The following is an 18,222-nucleotide window of genomic DNA, read 5'->3' on the forward strand; positions in this document are numbered from 1 at the left end:
ATTGCTCCTGTCACGCTCTGTTTTGATTTCACAATCTTTTGTTGGTTCAAATCGTATGCCTTTCTTTCTTTTTTATATCTTACACCTTTTCAAATTAACACTTGTTACATTCTCCAACACATATCTTCTACAGGAAAAAAGATACCTTAAATATTTACAAATAACACATTAACAAAATCCTTTCTTAGCCCAACATTATCCTTATTCTTTTAAATTGTCGTCTAAGAATAAACGTTTTACTAGTGAGCAATTTTATTCGCTTACTAAACTATAAAATGCTTAATCTAGTACTAGGCAATAAATCTTTTTTCTTTCTTTATTTCGATAATACTTCTTGTACCAGTCATTCTTCATACAACGTGCTGCTTTAGCTTCAGGACAGCAGTTGGCCTCTCCGCACGATATGTGCACCATGTAATGACGGATGAGTTCAAAGACTTTAACTCAAGAACAGGGCCTAGATATTCGGAAGATACTATGCTCTCCTCCATTGTTGGCAAATTTAACCGATTTGTCTGCTGCAGTTAAAGCCAAGAGGATATGGGCATGATGTAAACCACGCTTCTGGAACTCAATGGCATAGATGCATGTTACGATCTTACCCCAGAGATGCTTCGTTCACAGGTTTCCCATGAGTTCCTCAAGATTCATGTTGAACGCGCGGGAGCAGATCTCGGATACTCTCCCTAATACTCTGCTTACCGAACAGAACATTTATGTTTTCTGGCCAAGTGGGGTTTCAGGTAAAAGTTACAAAGAGATATGGCCTGCAAAAGTGATGCATAATACTTGTGGCGTCCTAGTATAATTAACTCATTAATTTTAGGCTGCCAATAAAAGATGAAAGCAGAATTACTAGAGGACTAACATTTGCCAAATCATTGCCATTGAAGTTGATTACATCCTAAATATCCCGATGTATAGGTCTGTGCGAAGACGTTCTTAGTTGAGGATGTCATAGGTTAGCCGGATATGCTCCATTTTAGCTTACATACCAACAATGTATTTCTGAAAAAATCGCCCAGAAATATGAAGATTGTTATTAAAGTTACTGCGGTATATTAGCCGACAGGAGGTATCACTGCCTAGCTGTAGCACGTTTTTTAGAAAAAGATTTAGACTCGATGGTGTAGTAATAATTATCGAAAGGAAAAATAAGTAGATTATGAAGAGCATCGTATGAGCAGTGATACTTTTTCTCTCTCTCATTCAAGTGTAACCGTCTGAGTGTGCAAGATCATGTCTCTAGATGTGCTGTCTTCAGCGTTCATTATTATAACTGTCACTTTCTCAGAAATTTGGTATATTATATCTTTGCTGATCTTGTGACCCTTCAGTAACCAAGTATAAATAAGGGTATATTGCTGCTTTTTCTTTATTCGTTCGCGCTAACTTGGTCAACAGCCCAAAAAAGAGAGACTGAGAGATGTGACTCATTTAGAACTTATTAGCGGTGGATAATTGTATTGTCTTTGAACGAATCTGAGATTGGGAATCAAAGTTGGTAGATCTGAGAAAATTGAGGTTTTAATATATCTAATTTACCCATTTGCAACATTGGCTTAGTCCTGTGGCGAATTGAACAGTTGACCGAGAAACTGGGAACTCCCACATCTTGATTAGTGAGTTATTGGATGCTTGTGGCTCGAAAATAGTTATTCCCAAAACAAACGAACAAACAAACTTGAACAGCGTTCTAAAGCAGTAGTCTTATCCATAGCAAGTGTTTCTTTTTCTTCTTTTTATTCTTCTTCAAGGATCAGATCAAAAACATTGGCATCTAAAGAAATGTTTATACAGACAAAACTCCAAACGAAAACAAAGTTAAAATTAAAATTAGTGCCAGTAATTGATCAACTAATATAATTATTTATATATATACGAAAAAGTTAAGTACTTTCTCGTAATGAGTCAATTGAACTATTGAATGATATATTATCCCCACTAATAGATACTATTACTATTACCCCTCGTAAAACATCGTTTGGCAGCATAAAAGAGCTTATTTCGCTTGCCTTGAGATATATACAAAGCTAAAGTGAAGTACTGCCAAAGGTTCAAGAGGCAGAATACATTTGATATATGGATATTACTGGTAAAAAGAAAAATTGTATAAAGTATAGCAAATTTGGCAAGATTTATGACCATCTGTTTTTATGTTTCTTTTGTGATGGTGAGACAATTATTACATGGATATAATGAAGAGTTAATTCGAAAACGATGTATAACTAAAAAATAAAATAAAATAAAATAAAAATATGTGAACTAATGTATTCTAGCTATTGAAAATACAGTAGAAATAGACAAGCCTTTGCTTTTAAAAGAAGAGGAACTTACATCAGAGAACATTGAACCAGACCCTAAAAAGAAAGACTGTGCTATTTAACTATGATCGTACCATACTTTCTGATACTAAGCTGGCATATTATATAAAGTGAAAAATTATAGAGATACGCCCAAAGATACACACACATACATAGAGAGAGAATGAAGAAGAGAGGAAAAACTGTCAATAAATAAGATTGTTATCTACCAAATATAACATTATGAATAACATTTGATATTTGAGTAAGTAGTTTTTTTTTCTCTTGTAAAAAGAATTGATTGATTGGTAATTAGTATTATATGTATTGTGCATGATCTTTTTTTTTTGGTATCTGTCACACTTTATTTTATCTTCATTTGTTGTCTTGTTTGTCGAGACTTAAACTTTTTGATTTGTTTCTTCCGACACATACACACAAAACAGTTGGTCTTTAACAACCATCGAAGGTTTCTTTAGTATAACTGTTTATATGATAATGATAGCAATAATGTATTACAATTGTTTTTGGGGCCAAGTGAACTGTTATTAATGCAAATGCTTGTCTAGGTAATGAGCTTCCAGTTCTATACCGCACAGACTCTCTTGTAGATTCCAAGAAGTCTTCCATAACACAAACACACGCATATAGATATGTCTTAAATTGGGTCTGTGATAGCATGTTGTCATAATGTGGCAAATATTAAGTGATATTCTTAATTAAAAGAGAAGAAATGAATTTTGATGAGCGTTTCTATTAAATCCATATATATATAATCATTATCATTTTCACAAGATATTTTCATTATTGTTCCTATAATCCCTAAATTAAGCCTTTATTTAACAAGACTGTTTTTTTTTGGTTCTTCATCCACGAGTGATACTTTAAACTCAGGGAGTTTTTCTTTAGTTCTTTTTTTTTTCGAAATATAAAGTACAAAATACAAGTACTATGATAATACTAGTAATAATGCCAATTGCTCTTGTGTAAGTCTTCTCATTGATAATTGGTAATTGGCGAATGACAGAGAAGAAATGCGCTAAGAAGTTATGAAAGAGATTTAGAAAATGTACCTGAATTACAACACTAGTTTTGCTTAAATATCTATGGCGCTCGAATATTCAAATACTCAGAAAATGATTGCACCACATCAATATCATTCTGAAACATATATATATATATATTAAAGAAAAAAAACATATTCGCTCTTTTGATGCTTAGAGATAAATTATATCAGTCCACACAGCAGTAAATAGTCTGAACCGTTATTTAAAGCTAATTCTTCTTTACAACACACGAACGTGCATTGCTATATTGTACTCTAACTGTGTGAAACAGAATATTTACACCAACAGATGCTTACTATATGTATTACAGACAATTTGTGACCACAATTACCCTAGCTAATGCACGTGAGGATATCCTAACAAAAAAAAGCTTTATATAAATGGAAGAACAGAAAAAGACAAAGATTGGGAAAAATTTATATCCACTTTACACACTTCTTTGACACAATGTTTAACAAACGCACTGCTACCTGGTTTGGCATCGGCATTCTCGGACTCGCCATTCACCATCTCAGTAAGCGATGAGCATACTATTACACAAAGAAGCCAAGCACTAATATGTCAACACAGGCCCTGTTATACCACTCTTGGGAGTTGGTGTCAGTGTTCCTTCCATCGGAAGCGAAGGATGTGTCCATATCACAGGCAAGTGTTTTTTTTTTGGTTTATTTAATATGACCAGCACAGCTAACCTAGTGAAGCACTCCAGGTCCTTCTGACTACCAGTTTTGTGAAGATTCGGCCCGTTCAACCACAGAAAAAGGTGTCACCTACTCAGCATGCGATCCTATAAGAGATATAATGAACCCAGTCATGGACTTTGAGGTTCTTCATGATTTATCAGAAGCAAAGACTGGTGCTATCTGGAGAATAAACTACACAAGTGTAAGTGACATTTGGATATCAATGGATAGTATGCTATGAACATTATTTAATGAATTAATGAATTAATGAATTAACTTGATGTGATTAGGAAAATCCTCAACCAGAGAAATTAACCGTACGTGGATCACCTCCAGTCTCATTGGATTTCCATCCTCTTGGTCTCGCCATTGATTTCAATCAAGAAAACCAAAAGTCTCTAATCTTAACTGCAAATCTTCCTATTCTTGGCGGTCTTGCTGGAGTGGAGATTTTCGGTCTCGAAGAAAACGCTGAAGATGGGTCCAAAGAACTTGTCTATATCCGTAGCATTAACAATCCACTCTTGAACGCACCCAACAACATCCACATCATTCACGACCCTCGATTCCGTGGTTCGGATGGTGTCCCATCCTTCTATATCAGCAACGATCACTATTATACTCACGATCTCATGAAAGTCTTGGAAAACTATCTGCTACTACCCGTATCAACTGTCTTCTTCTACGATGCACGAACCGATACCCTTAAACCTGTTATCAAAGACCTTATTTTCGCAAATGGTGTTACAGGAGATGAGACCTCGCTTTTTGTGGCAGAGACAAATAGAATGGTCGTAAGACAGTACGAGATTAGGATCAAGGAGGATAAGGATAACGAGGGATCCGCCCCAACAATTTCTCTTCAATATGTTACAAAAAAATCATTCCCCATGGCAGTAGATAACCTGTCTTATGATTCATCTATAAAGGAAGTCATTGTGGCTGGTCATCCAAAGGGACTCCAATTTCTTCAGTATACCTTTAGTGAAAACAAAGAAAACATGACTGTGCCTCCATCTCTTGTTATGTCGTGGGATGTTCAGAGCGGCAACGTAAAGAAGCTTTTCAGCGATGATGGAACCGTCTACGGCACTTCTACTACTGCTTTACGTGATAGTGAATCAGAAACCTTGTTTATTTCAGGCTTATTAAATCGCGGTGTATTGGTATGTCCTCTAAAGGAATAAGGTACACGGCGACTCTTTTTTTTCCCAATATAGAAAAATGCTTAGCCATCAAACCACCAGCCATTTCTTCAGTATCCTCCACCTCATCCCATACTTATGTTTCCTTTTCGCAATCACCTGGTTTTCATATCACATGAATATACGTTTAGCTACTTCAAAATAAAATCATTTAAATCTGTTTTATTTTACTTTGTCTCTCTTATTCTACCATCAAGCAAGTCTTGCTTATACAATTTTTTTTCAAAAGGGTAGAGAAATAGGACATCTTTATGTTTCTGTTTCAACAGGATCATAATATATATATAAAAAGATGAAATACGTTACACTTTCTGAGTGTACATACATACATACATGGCGGCATGCATCAAATAAAATACCCAAAGGAGAGATCAGCAATTTTACGAGGACGGCATTTTCAGGATGTGTCACTACCTGTCTTTTGCCGGACCAATTTATTACTTTGCTCATTGCAGATTAGCAATTAAAAATTATGATGTTAATAAGTACTTTCTATAAATCACTTCAATATGAATCTTATCAATAAAAAATTATATTTTTCAATGGAAAGGAGTATTTTTTTCTCCCAAGAATCTCTTCCTGTCTCACCAGTGAAAGATTGCAGTGGTACTACGATGGTATTTGCAAATATTCAAGAGTTTGCGCTTGTAATTAGAGAAAGTAAACCAACTCGAGTGTACTTGAAATATGCCATAAGGGAAGGGCACGACGTTTCCTGTTGGAATATGGTGCCTCGAAGTAACATGTTTGATAACTATTTTATTCTTTTCTATATATCAGTCAATCCATTACAGGTAGTATAAAACGTCAAGTATAGCATTACATATTTAAGAGACTGCCTTGTATTAAAGTATCTTTATTATGGGGGGTACTCAGCCAAATTGATGGATCAAATTCTTGTGTGCATATTAGCCAATGATATCAATTTGTAGTTAAGGACACCAAAAGACAAAAGTACAAGTTTCGTACAAAATTCATATATTTTTATAGCATTTATAGCATTTATAGAATCAATGTCAAGTAGCCTTTATATATATTATAGATCATAATGCGCCTGACAAAGTTACTTATGCATAAAAACAACATTTTGTTGACTGGTCTGGATTTATAAGTAATTTTCTGTCTTTAATTTGCCATTTTTATCAAAACGATCCATTTTTTTAAAAGTTTTTTTTTTACTTCAGTAGTGAATTATATAGATTTCTCACACAGCATAACTTTACGATGCTTCTGATATTTTGATGTTGCAGTTATATATCCGCTAAAGTAAATAAATATAAAACCTTGTTTTCTACAGATCTATTGAGTTCTGTAATCAGAATATATAATTTGAGCACAAGCACATCACATCAATCAAAGTTAAAAAGAAATAAGGCTGTGGTAGATTACAAAGAGCGTAACTATTATATATGGAATTATTATATTTTAAAGTATAAGTGTGGAAAAGGAATAAATATATGTATATGAGGGTATATGTACATACGGAAAGATTATATCAGTTTTATAAAGAAAGGTTTGTATATTAGGCTTGTCTAGCCTGCCTTTACAGAGTAGTCGTCCTCTTCCAGGATGACCTCCTCTCCGTCTACCACACGCACAGGACCAGTAAACCATTTGCGTCCCCAGATCATGTAATATCCGGTAGAAAATGCCATGATGACAACAAAAGGAATAACGGCATAATTCATGTTGTCTGCAGTAACTGGTGCCTCTGTGGGACAGATGAAGAGGGCACAAGTAAATAGAAGCCAAGCAGATGATATATATCCAATTACAATACTAAAGCGTCCCAAGTGCCAAGGTCCTAAGATAAGATAAAAAAGAATGTTACGATTTTCTGGTACAAATTTATAACCACGGCAACAACGACAACAAACACTGACTGAATAACTAACCTGGAGTAAATTTTGTGCGCGACACAGTGATACGTAAAACGATAGGGATAAGATAAGACATCTGGGCACCGATTGTGTTTAGAGACACAATGGCTTCAAATGCCGTGTCGTTGATGATATACAAGAGTCCGACAATACCCGCAACAACAATATTGAACCAGACAGCAATAACCGGACTCTTGGTTTTTGGGTTGAGCGTGTGCAGCTGTTTGGAGAACGGCATGGCTCCATCTCTGGCAAATGCATACACCATGCGGGAACTTCCGAGGGTCAACGCTGATCCACAAAAGAAAATACTAAGCATTACAAAAATCAAGAAAACCATTGTCCACGCAGGTCCTACACCGTCGTAAAACACCTGGATCATCTGAGGCTGGATAGCTCCATCAGATACAATCTGACCCATAAAGTCTGTGACCATAAAGCTAATAGCAACCAGAAAAATAAGACCAGAAAATGCATTGGCAGCGACCGCAACAAGAATAGCGTATGGAGATCCAGTTTGAGAATTTTTGGTTTCTAATAGTAAAAAAAAAAGGGGAATAAATACAAGTTAAATATTAAGCTTTGATGTTGTTCCAACGCATTTATGTAAATAGCATACCTTCACTCATGTGGGCTGCACTATCGTATCCAGAAAGTGTGTACTGAGACTGTAGAATGACTAGCAAGAATGCATAACCATCGCTCGAAAATCCAGATCCGTTAAAGAATTGGGTAAACTATATTGATATATATATATTAACATCTGGATATAATACATAATTGTATAATATTCTTACCACAAAATCTCCAGTGGATAGTGGTCTTGTAATAGACAAGCCGACCACAACGATAAAGATAATTCCCAGCATATTGAGCCAGACTATAGTAATAGAGACACCATCAATAAAGCTCCTTTAATCCATAATTTTCTATTTTCTTTCTTTACTTACAAGCAGCTTGGTTCATTATACCGTTTAGGTTTACAGCAACGGAATTGATAACACCGTGCAAAAGTAGAATTCCAACAAAAATACCGTACTGCATGTAGACTGACGTATCTACTTCTGGGCTCCTAAGAAAAAAGAAGAAAAATAACAATAATGGAGACAATAAGAATCCAAACATTTGAAAAATATTGAGGCTATCATTACCAGATATTAATAATACCGGCAACAAATTGAGCAAGTCCAAGATCAATGGATGTGATTCCAACTAAAGTTTATTATTATTATTATTATTAACAGATTGCCAGACAGAGTCAAGACTTGATTGTATAACTATTACTTACATGCAAACCCAATCCAATTACACCATCCTGTAAGCCAGCAAGCCAAAGGAACCCACTCTGATGTTGAGAGACGTGATACCCAGAAATAGAGACCTTTTGTAATAAATCCATGTCAATATCATTATTTTCCAAGGATTACTTATAAATATAAATATAAATATGTCGAACTAACCTCCTGTGGTGGGATATGCACTACAGATCTCAGCTAATGACATGGCAATCAACAAGGTAAAGAAACTAGTAATGATCCAACCCCAGATAACACCCATAGATCCAGCATCCATCATAGCATCACCCCACATCTTGATTATCGATTTGTTAGTTTTTATGTGTGCATCGTTCTTTAATAAGCTAATTTATTTCTTTAAAGAAAACTTACAGGTGTGAGACCAGATAATACAGAGCAACATGAAAACGCAATGGCAAAATTTGAGAAGGCAGACATTGAACGGCTTAAATCCTAGGGAATATATGTTTTCATTTGTTGATAATATTGTTGGTGTACAAGTATTTGATAAATACGATATGCGTACCTGTTTGTAGCCCAGAGAATGTAATAGGAGCTCGTCTGCGTCCATAGTGTGCGAGGGTGCCTCCTCGATGTGTCCCGCAGACAACTTTTTCTCGTCTGTAGATTGCATTGCGAGTAAATAGCAAGTCTTTGGTTTGAAATTCTGCTTGAAAGGTAAAAGAAACAAAAAAAAAGTACAAAGCTGCAATAAAGAGTCAGATCAAACAGGAAGCTGTATTTATGCAATAGAATTGCACAACAATTATACTTCAAGGAGGATAAGAAAATCCAAGATAAGACATATATGTATGGCGCAATCGGAGATAACTATTAATGTATAAGGGTATTTTTTTCAAAAGTATACAGCTTTTGTGAAAATCAGGTTAAGAAAAATCCAGTGAACACAATTGTATACAAGTCTATGCTAAATAATTGTTTTTGCTAGATTGATACTAGTAGCTATAGATAAAGGATTTTGCACCTTCAAAATTAGGATGCTCTTGTAGGTTTATGAAAATGAGCTTGTTGAAAACATTGAACCACTTTGGATGTCTCCAATAGACTGTATTTGAATATTGTAAACCTAAAAAGAAATGTTATGTGATCATGAAAGTAGCCAGACTTGAGGTTCAGAGCCTTTCTCTTATAGCTAGCAAAGATCAAATAATGTTTTTATATAAAGAAAGAATATCACAGAAGAAATTGAAACAAATCCAAGAAATTTAATATTTATACCATAGTACCCCATATGATAAACCGAGACATCGTTTACTTGATGATAGTTTTAACTCTTGTTTGACTATGTTTGGCAGCACCAGAGTCAAACTTGTTGTCTGACATTGTTATCTCAAGAACTGATTCTAACCTGCAGTAATGATTACAAGATAAACGAAATTCACATAACGGCATTGATACGCTCTCGTATCAACACTATTGTCGGATCCAAGTGCCACTATCTTTTAAAGTCTTGTGTTCAAATATCTTCATTGGCCATGGAACGAGTCAAATTTGTCAGCGTTGGAAATTGATTGGCTGTTAGAATTTTTACTAATTCTTATTTTGGCATCACTTTGCCTAGCATCAATTAGCGAATACTTGGCTTCATGACAAATACCCTTTTTTTTTGTGTTATTCTTCCAGTAAACCTCATGTTCGATCTATACGTAAAAAAATCTAAAGCCTATAATTTACAAATAACGCTTACAGCTTAAATATCCAGGGATTCTATACATGTAATTGTTTATTTAATGTAAGCTGGTAGATGATCTTAAAGTGCTTCATATACAAGCTAAAGATGTGGCTATAGATGTTACACTAGTGATAAAGGACTACACACTAGAGATATTTAGGTTAAAACATGGAATACGATATATATATATATATATATATAAATTTTGGAAACATTAAAATTTTGTACTTGTGAAATGAAATAAAATAAAAAGCAAATATACTTTACGTAGTATCCAGATCAGTATATTCATGCTTGTTATTTATCTGCTTCTCGTCCAGCTCCAGCTTTAACTAGGCTTGTCTTTCTTGACTAAATTATTGACTAGAAGGCCATAAAAAGTTATAAATATCATATTAGTAGCCATATATATAGTATGTCTATGTGAGCTTATATATTCCAATACATTCTCTTGATCTATTCGTATTATCTTTTGTAATCAACACAGTAAAGTATGTTTAGTATAAAGCCTGCCTGATATTTGACTAGCAAATTGGATTTAAATGCGTAATAGAGAAGCTTCCTTTGAAAACTTCAAATGTCACGACCAAGAAATCTTCCATAGCTTACATTGCATGGTGAAATCCTTCCGCCTGTTGAGCACTTTATTTACCTGGCTGTCTCATTTTACAACAAGAATACGTACAGCAAATCAATTGTATCTCACCGTGAGTCTAGCTTTTTTTTTGGCTACTATGACTATTTTGGACTATGTTGGTGAAGTTACAGACATATACCAATAGCCACCAGAAAAAAAAACAAATCCTAACAATTCAAAGGTACAACCTCTTTAAGAGCATCTTCAGCTAGAACTTTTAAATCCCTGTCAAATTTAGCAGTTAGATAAAATTTAGGGCCCTTTTTTTTCATAAAATAAAATAAAATAAAAGGAACTGCTGGGAGGATAACTTTTAGCTAAAAGTCCAAATGCGGGATAAAAGTCGGGATAAAAGTTACTGCTGAAGATGCTCTGAGACTCTTTAGCCTCGACTTTTTCAACTTGGAAGAATAAATAATACATCTACACTTCTTATTTGCTTAAATAGGCGAGACTAATGACTAAATATTGAAACCCCATTAGCTTAGAAGAACGTTGCCAGGTGGCAAATTTATCTATGATTGTTTCCAGGCCACTGGTTTAAATATCCTCCTATTTCTTACAGTGCTGGCCAAGAATTTCAGGATCATCGACCATAAGAGCACAACGTTTCAAAAATGGGAGCCGGCGTCTTCTGTTAAGCCGTAGCATTTTGAAGCAGTATTCTAGATAGCTATTTTATTACAAGCAGACACACACACACATTTATATATAGCAGAATGTATACTAGTAGTGTCAAACTGTATGTATAAAATTATATAATCAAAATGGTGACTTTTATACTTGGCCAAAGACATTTTTCTACCTTGTATTAAAGAAGATGTGTATTTATAGCAATTTAGTCTGAAATTGTAGATGTCCATACCCCTTTTACTATATTGAGCTTTCGGTGTAATGAATCGGGCTAGAAGAGGGTTGCGAGTTACTGCTACAAAGTGGTTTGAGATGGGGACAAAGAAGTATATCAACAAACAGGGTTAATGATCCGGACTATTAATAAGTTTCATTTTTTTGGTAGACTTGGCTTACACCACAGCTCATTACCATAGGCGTGGTTAACATGAATACATATAAAATTTTAAATAAAGTTTTACCGATGTAGAGAAATTCTACATCCAAAAAAAAAAAATATGGTAAATGTCTACAAGTCTACACACCATCTCTTTATTCATTAAATTAGCTTCATTAAAATAATAATAATAATTATGGATAGTTAGGGACTAGATACAATCTTTAGACTTTGCATAATACGTATCATATAGGCGGTCTGGTAAACTCGAAACGTCGGCTTCCATCAAAAAATACCGTGCACCTAGGATTAGCGATCTTTGGTAATACATTCCTACTTAATGAGTACGTCAAGACTAGCTATGGTATATAGATTATGAGAGCGTGTTTTGGTCTAGACAAAATTAAAGTCAAAATTAACATCCCAGGTAGAGACTTCAACTATATAACAGCATTTCAAGATACCCAATATGCGGTTAATGGATAAGATAGTGAAATACCTTTCTTGACAGTATAATACGGTTACTTACTTATATATCCCCACAATCTGTATTTTGAAGCAAAGAGCATTAATTCTAATAAGACTGTTTTGATCTCGAGAATACCAGTCCTTTTTAACAGACCCAGGTAATAAAAAGAAACGTACACTCTCAATTAAACAAAAGGCTTAATTAAAGATTTATCCAAAGCATTTGCGTCGCAGGATTTTTGTTTTGCACTGTAATACACATAATCATTGTAATCTTAAAAAGAATCCAAAGCCCAAGTTAGCAGATGTAGACTGAAAGGAAGGCCGTCTGTATTAATACTGGATATATAGTGCTGATTAATAAAGGGCATAATATCCACAAGTTTTTCTGAGATTCGTAATTATATTATGCATACTTGCTATGCATGTAGCAAAGAATACTAAGCCAAATTATCTCCACTAGTGAATAATTTATATCTTGTTACATTAGACCATGATATCTAGAGTATGGGAAAACATGTCTTTCTTTTTTAAAACTCGGCTCGTCTCTAGGCTTTGTTAGAAACAGTAGTAAAAGTGCCGAAATTTCATTTCGTTTTTTTCCCACGGGGTCATGCATTATTAAATATGGTACCCAGTACCATACTCTTGGGATGAAGAAAAAAGGAAGCTCAGCATGGCTTAAGAACATTATCAGCTTTTATATATTTATTTATATATTTATTTATTTATTTATTTATCGTACTTATATATTAACTTTAGGTTGTATAGAGCCATATACTATTGTAATGCGTTTGCTAAATATATATCGTACTTTCTCCTAAATACAGCTACACCAAAGACTGTAAATTATCCTGGCTTATACATTCAACTTTTATATAGCAAAAATATTATATTCAAGTAAATTCATTTGCTTTTATATTGTATTTATGTATTCATGTACAGGGATTTTGGCTTGGCTGCACCAAAATATATCGCAGACGTTTTATGGCGTTAATTGATGTTCAAGAAATGTTTGTGCAGTTTAGAATCTCAGTTTGTATTTGTGTTTGTGTTGTGTTGGGAGTGCTTAATGAAAGGAAAATCCTGTGTTTAACCTTTTTGCGGCAGGCACTCAAGAAGATGATCTTTGGTACCCCTGTTTACTTTCTCTGTGGTTATGTAAGGAAATATTGTGGGAAACTAAAATAATGAGCGATGTACTAAATACAAAGGATTGTATTTTGCGTGGTTTCACCGATTCCTCCTGTTGAAATAGGCTGGAAGAAAATGCATGAAAAAAACACACACGTACATACATAAATATATAAAGGCATACATATACATGCATTATATTGAGTTTTTATAAAAGATCAAAGTAAAGGCTACCAAATATACCAGCTTTCGTTTGTAAGAAAACCAAAGAAAAAAGAAAATACTATTATACTCTAGGCTTAAAGCTATTGGCATACTCTTTGAAAAAATCTTCTACTGACCGAGAAGTATGTGATCTGATCACTGCAGCATGTGGGACGCACACACTACTAGCAGTTTTGCTAATCCAGTCAAAATAGTCGATAAATTCTTGAATTAAACTTGCTAAAAAAAATACAGTCAATAAATCTTCTCTTGACCCATCTTTCTTACTCACCTGAAGGAGCGGCAAATGCTCTAGAGGCATAGTCGTAGCTTTCCAATGCAGAATGATAAGCCTGATTACGCTCCTGTTTTAACCTTGCGTCGAACCAGATGTCGTTACTCATAGTTTTGAGATAATGACTTATGTCCATAGCACGACTATTTCGGTAGGAAAGAGGTTTGTATCCAGTTGCTTCAGCCATAATATTTGCGATTTGTTGACCATTTAAAGAGTCCGGTCCTGACAGAATGTATATTTGGCCTCCGTAGTTTTCAGGAATATTAGATAGTAATGTGCTAGTATCCTTGTCTACAACCAATGATTCAACAACCTCACACACGTCTTTTATATCGATGGGACACATCTCTACTTCGGCTGATATTGGCAGAGGAAAGTAACGGAACCTTTCCACAAATGGAGCCCAGAGATGAAAATACTGTATTATCCAGTCCAACCTAAAAATAAAAAGAGAGGTGAGTCTCTTTCAAAGCTCATTATAATATAATAGGCTTCTTCTTACCTTAGAATAGTGAATTGGCAGGAGGCGTTAAACACTTCTTCTTCGATAAGGCCATAGTCACACAGCCCTTCGTGGGTCAAGGAAAGTGCTCCGATGTGTGAAATTAGAACAATAGACTTTACACCTGATTTTACAGCTGATTGGCATAGCTTTTTGCAGTTTTCGACTCGATTGGACTCATTTCCGACCGACAGCAAGAGACAGTCAATCTTTCGCATGGCTAAGGAAAGTTGGTTGGGATGTTGATAGTCAACCTGTCTAACATCAATACCCTTTTTCTCTAGATGAGTGCATTGTGTCTTGTCTTGGCAAAGGATACGGATATTTTTACGTAGAGGTTTGTGTTGGACTAGATGGGATACAATGCATTGGCCAATATATTGGTCAGCGTGTGATATGAGAAGCATACTGGGAAGAGCGAGGATTAAAGACAAAGCTGGATAAGTGATCTCTCTTTTTATCTTGTTATCTTACTCACAAGTCAGTCAAGCGACACCCCCCTTTGCAGTTGTCTTATCCCTTCATTATGTCTCATGATTATTGTTTTTTATTTTTATTTTTGGCTTTATGTTATTTATTTATTTATTTATTTATTTATTTTTAATATAATCCTCAGCCTTGCCACATCTCAATCTCTCTTTCACCCTATTTTGCCTTAGTGTTTTTACACTTTTGATAACTTTCAAGACCCAAGATAAAACAGCTAATTAAATAGACCTCTTTATTTTAGTTTATTATAGTCAAAGAGACTTAGTTGATGAATATATTGAACATTACTTGTTCTTCTCTTCTCTCCTCTTCTCTTCCTTCCTCTTGATTTGAATTTAATTATAAGACGGATCTTTGACTTTAGAAATATATAAAGAAAAAATGCGGAAGTTAAAACCATCAACTCTTTAATCCACGTTATAAACCTTTGTTTATTGTTCACTAACATAATGGGACTTCCACTACCAACATTCAATCAAACAAATGACGAACTTGCAACTCTTGTCTCAGAGGCTCAAGAGCTGATAAAACAAAAGGATGCTCTTGAGAGAGATTTAAAAGATCTTGGAGAAGAGCTAAACTTCCATGGCGTAGGTATGGACCAGCCTTTGATCGATGCTTCTGGTTTCCCTCGATCGGATGTGGATGTAGCTGCTGTACGAGTCTCTAGAAATCAGATGTACCGATTAAGAAACGATTACGGAACAGTCATGTTACAGATTGAGGAAGTCTTACACGCCATTCATGATGCAAAGCGCCAACAAGATGCTTTGAATGCTTCCACTGCCTCGACAGAGACACCACCAAAAGTTACTTTAGCAAATACAACAGAAGATAATACATCGCAGTCAGGCACAACAACAACTTTAATACCATTTGCAGTAGTAAACGCTGTAGCACCTGACTCTCCTGCCTATTCAGCAGGATTGCGCAGAGGTGACAAAATAATAGAATTTGGCTCAGTTAATGCCGAAAATCATGCTCGCTTACAGGCCTTGAACGAACTAGTACAGCAGAGTTTGGGGGTCTCTATTGCAGTAGTTGTATTGCGTGAGCAAGACCAGCTTAACTTAACCTTGGTTCCTCGCCAGGGATGGGGCGGAAGAGGCACTTTGGGATGTCACATTGTCCCTGTCTAATAAGCATACGTGCCCAAATTTAGTACGCCAACAGCCAATGGCCAATAGCCAAACGCTAAACAGTGCAAACAAACAAACACACACACACACACTAATACAAATACAAATAAACAAGCAAACAATAAACAAACCCCCAAAATATCTCAGCTTTATTGATAGTTCATGTTTATGTTTCTGTATATAATACATAAATCATATGACTAAAAGCTACATTTGATAGCAAGTCCTACATATCCTGCTTTTTCTGTGTCGTAAAATGGCTTGAGTGAGTACTGAGGCATGAATACACGACGGAATAATGCACTTGCATTGCCTGTACTCTTATGTAATAATCGATTGGACATAAACACAATACTCCCTGCAGGTAAGTCAAGGGAAACTCCATTTCCTTTTCCAGAACCATTATCCTTTATATCACCCAACAAAAGAGAGCCATTTTTCTATATAATATAGCACAATCATTTAGTAGAATGTTTCTTCTTTTTTAGTTGGGTTTTCATACACAGTTGACTGGATCCAAGGCAGTCCAGCAAGCTACACTGGACTCATTTTGTAATGAAGGATCAAGATAATCCGAATCCTTAAAATAGATAAACGTTTCTTTTATAATCAATATATATATATATATATTGGAAATAACAAAAAACAAAAACATAGTAGTCTGTGTGCATTACATTACCCTGTGCCATGCAAATTGAGAATAAGAGGCTGTTTGAGGTGGTTTGATGATATATTGTTCATTCAACTAAAACGTGTGACGTATAACAAGCATAAGAAATTATGTCTTTGCATATGCTTTCTATACAGGCGACTCACTAAATATACTGTCTTTGGATTATCAGGGCATATCAATTCTGCAGCTAAGCGAGCGATTGTTTCGAGTACAATAGTTGCTGGCGAGGTTTCGTCATTTGTTTCAAGAATGGCATTTCGTCTTTTTCTATATTCAGCTGAATGGATCTTGTAATCTAATGTCGATGGTGGATCAAGGTATCCACATGTCAAGGGTTCTACATATTTTATTATTATTTTAGGATTTCATGAATATTAAGTTGTAAAAATTAGTTACTATTTATTTATTTATCTTTTTTTTTTTACCAATGATGCAACCAAGATCATGTACAAGATCTACTTGTTCTGTGATGAGATGATTTGTAAGAATGTCTGCTTCCTCATGGAGTGCATTCAGCTGGCTACGTGTGAGTCCTGGTTTTAAATGAGCAAAAAGAAAAATGAAACAGGGTTTAGTTGGGTTACCCCGAGTAAGGACTACATATCCATGCAATTGATAATGATCAATATCTTCTTGGGTCACACTAGAGGTAATGTAGATTTATTAAGAAAAATTGATGATAAGTATTCTTTATTGTTTTTGGCAGTAAAAGTTAAAGATGACTTTGCTTACTGTATACTAGATTTACTAGAACAAATAGAATATCCAAGTTCATTATCCATTTATAGTTCTTTTAATTAAAGGACGGAATAAAACCAATAAAATAAAATTAAATAAAATTGACAGGGAGCCCTTTACACGTTTTTATATATATAATTTATTTTTCAAGCCAAATTAAGATGTAACCAAAAGTTAAAAGAGAAAATTCAAACAAGCATATAGAAGCATATTACGTTGCAATCAGTAGCATTTACTGATTGATTCTTTACTCCCCTTTGTAAAGACCATTCTAATAGCATTTTTAATAGTGTAATTTAATAGATCTCTGCACAGCATAAATATACGATATTGTGTAATTCAAGCAAAGCCTTTTAATCACTAAAATGTATATTTAAAGACGACAATATTAGCGCATTATTGAAGAACTGAGATAAACCGTTTAAAAATTGTCATCTATAGTGATGAATCTATGGTGTATTTTCTTTTAAATCAGAAATTTTGGATTTTGGGCCAATTTTTTAATTTAAAATACCGATATATGAAAATGACATTAAATGTCCGCCAGCTTTAAAAAAAATCTCAAACATTGAACTTTATGCAGTCACAAATTCATATATTCACGACAAAAGATTGTTTAAACACCGCATAATACATAGTATTACTATATTAGGGGATCGATTCTCGTAGTCTGCCATAAGAAATGAATAATCTAGGGCCAATATTTCTCTTTCTCTGCTATTAAATTCGAACACCGCGTTTTTTCAAGACCTAAAAAGTGTTGTCGGAAATGTGAAAACTGAATATGTTTTACATTTACTTTGTT

The 18,222-nt window shown here is 34.7% G+C and overlaps 7 protein-coding genes across 7 annotated transcripts; 4 read left to right on the forward strand and 3 right to left on the reverse strand.

The window, feature by feature from the left end:
• Positions 1-417: 417 nt before the first annotated feature.
• PHYBLDRAFT_149863 (hypothetical protein) lies at positions 418-690 on the forward strand (the record flags this gene model as incomplete). Its single annotated transcript, XM_018432359.1, has 2 exons — positions 418-523; positions 584-690. 2 exons carry the CDS (start codon positions 418-420, stop codon positions 688-690), a joined length of 213 nt encoding a protein of 70 aa, XP_018286897.1.
• A 3,121-nt stretch (positions 691-3,811) lies between these two features.
• On the forward strand, positions 3,812-5,427 carry PHYBLDRAFT_182980 (hypothetical protein). The gene is made up of 4 exons (XM_018438699.1): positions 3,812-3,884; positions 3,941-4,015; positions 4,080-4,255; positions 4,344-5,427. The coding sequence occupies exons 1-4, from the start codon at positions 3,818-3,820 to the stop codon at positions 5,238-5,240; spliced, it is 1,215 nt and encodes a 404-aa protein (XP_018286898.1). The 5' UTR covers positions 3,812-3,817; the 3' UTR covers positions 5,241-5,427.
• A 1,363-nt stretch (positions 5,428-6,790) lies between these two features.
• PHYBLDRAFT_149865 (hypothetical protein) lies at positions 6,791-9,067 on the reverse strand (the record flags this gene model as incomplete). The annotated part of the gene is made up of 10 exons (XM_018432360.1): positions 6,791-7,062; positions 7,154-7,672; positions 7,758-7,875; positions 7,936-8,018; positions 8,089-8,210; positions 8,290-8,350; positions 8,427-8,519; positions 8,599-8,728; positions 8,806-8,886; positions 8,960-9,067. The coding sequence occupies 10 exons, from the start codon at positions 9,065-9,067 to the stop codon at positions 6,791-6,793; spliced, it is 1,587 nt and encodes a 528-aa protein (XP_018286899.1).
• A 2,590-nt stretch (positions 9,068-11,657) lies between these two features.
• On the forward strand, positions 11,658-13,431 carry PHYBLDRAFT_172711 (hypothetical protein; the record flags this gene model as incomplete). Its single annotated transcript, XM_018436860.1, has 6 exons — positions 11,658-11,739; positions 12,026-12,136; positions 12,332-12,398; positions 13,003-13,084; positions 13,123-13,140; positions 13,186-13,431. 6 exons carry the CDS (start codon positions 11,658-11,660, stop codon positions 13,429-13,431), a joined length of 606 nt encoding a protein of 201 aa, XP_018286900.1.
• A 229-nt stretch (positions 13,432-13,660) lies between these two features.
• Positions 13,661-14,785, reverse strand: PHYBLDRAFT_172712 (hypothetical protein; the record flags this gene model as incomplete). The annotated part of the gene is made up of 3 exons (XM_018436861.1): positions 13,661-13,818; positions 13,871-14,313; positions 14,379-14,785. The coding sequence occupies 3 exons, from the start codon at positions 14,783-14,785 to the stop codon at positions 13,661-13,663; spliced, it is 1,008 nt and encodes a 335-aa protein (XP_018286901.1).
• A 531-nt stretch (positions 14,786-15,316) lies between these two features.
• Positions 15,317-16,006, forward strand: PHYBLDRAFT_116771 (hypothetical protein; the record flags this gene model as incomplete). Its single annotated transcript, XM_018428539.1, has 1 exon — positions 15,317-16,006. The coding sequence occupies one exon, from the start codon at positions 15,317-15,319 to the stop codon at positions 16,004-16,006; it is 690 nt and encodes a 229-aa protein (XP_018286902.1).
• Positions 16,007-16,206: 200 nt separating this feature from the next.
• On the reverse strand, positions 16,207-17,461 carry PHYBLDRAFT_149869 (hypothetical protein; the record flags this gene model as incomplete). Its single annotated transcript, XM_018432361.1, has 7 exons — positions 16,207-16,446; positions 16,509-16,586; positions 16,686-16,751; positions 16,832-17,016; positions 17,105-17,212; positions 17,264-17,322; positions 17,412-17,461. The coding sequence occupies 7 exons, from the start codon at positions 17,459-17,461 to the stop codon at positions 16,207-16,209; spliced, it is 786 nt and encodes a 261-aa protein (XP_018286903.1).
• Positions 17,462-18,222: the final 761 nt, after the last annotated feature.

Source organism: Phycomyces blakesleeanus (genome assembly GCF_001638985.1).
Source record: "Phycomyces blakesleeanus NRRL 1555(-) unplaced genomic scaffold PHYBLscaffold_23, whole genome shotgun sequence".
Taxonomy (NCBI): domain Eukaryota; kingdom Fungi; phylum Mucoromycota; class Mucoromycetes; order Mucorales; family Phycomycetaceae; genus Phycomyces; species Phycomyces blakesleeanus.

What these genes read in the sequence shown, in the direction of transcription:
- PHYBLDRAFT_182980 (XM_018438699.1), top strand. Translation starts at nt 3,818, where the DNA reads ATGTTTAACAAACGCACTGCTACCTGGTTTGGCATCGGCATTCTCGGA. An exon ending in ACTCGCCATTCACCATCTCA is followed by an intron (nt 3,885 to 3,940) that starts GTAAGCGATGAG and finishes ATGTCAACACAG; the next exon opens with GCCCTGTTATACCACTCTTG. An exon ending in GGAGAATAAACTACACAAGT is followed by an intron (nt 4,256 to 4,343) that starts GTAAGTGACATT and finishes TGATGTGATTAG; the next exon opens with GAAAATCCTCAACCAGAGAA.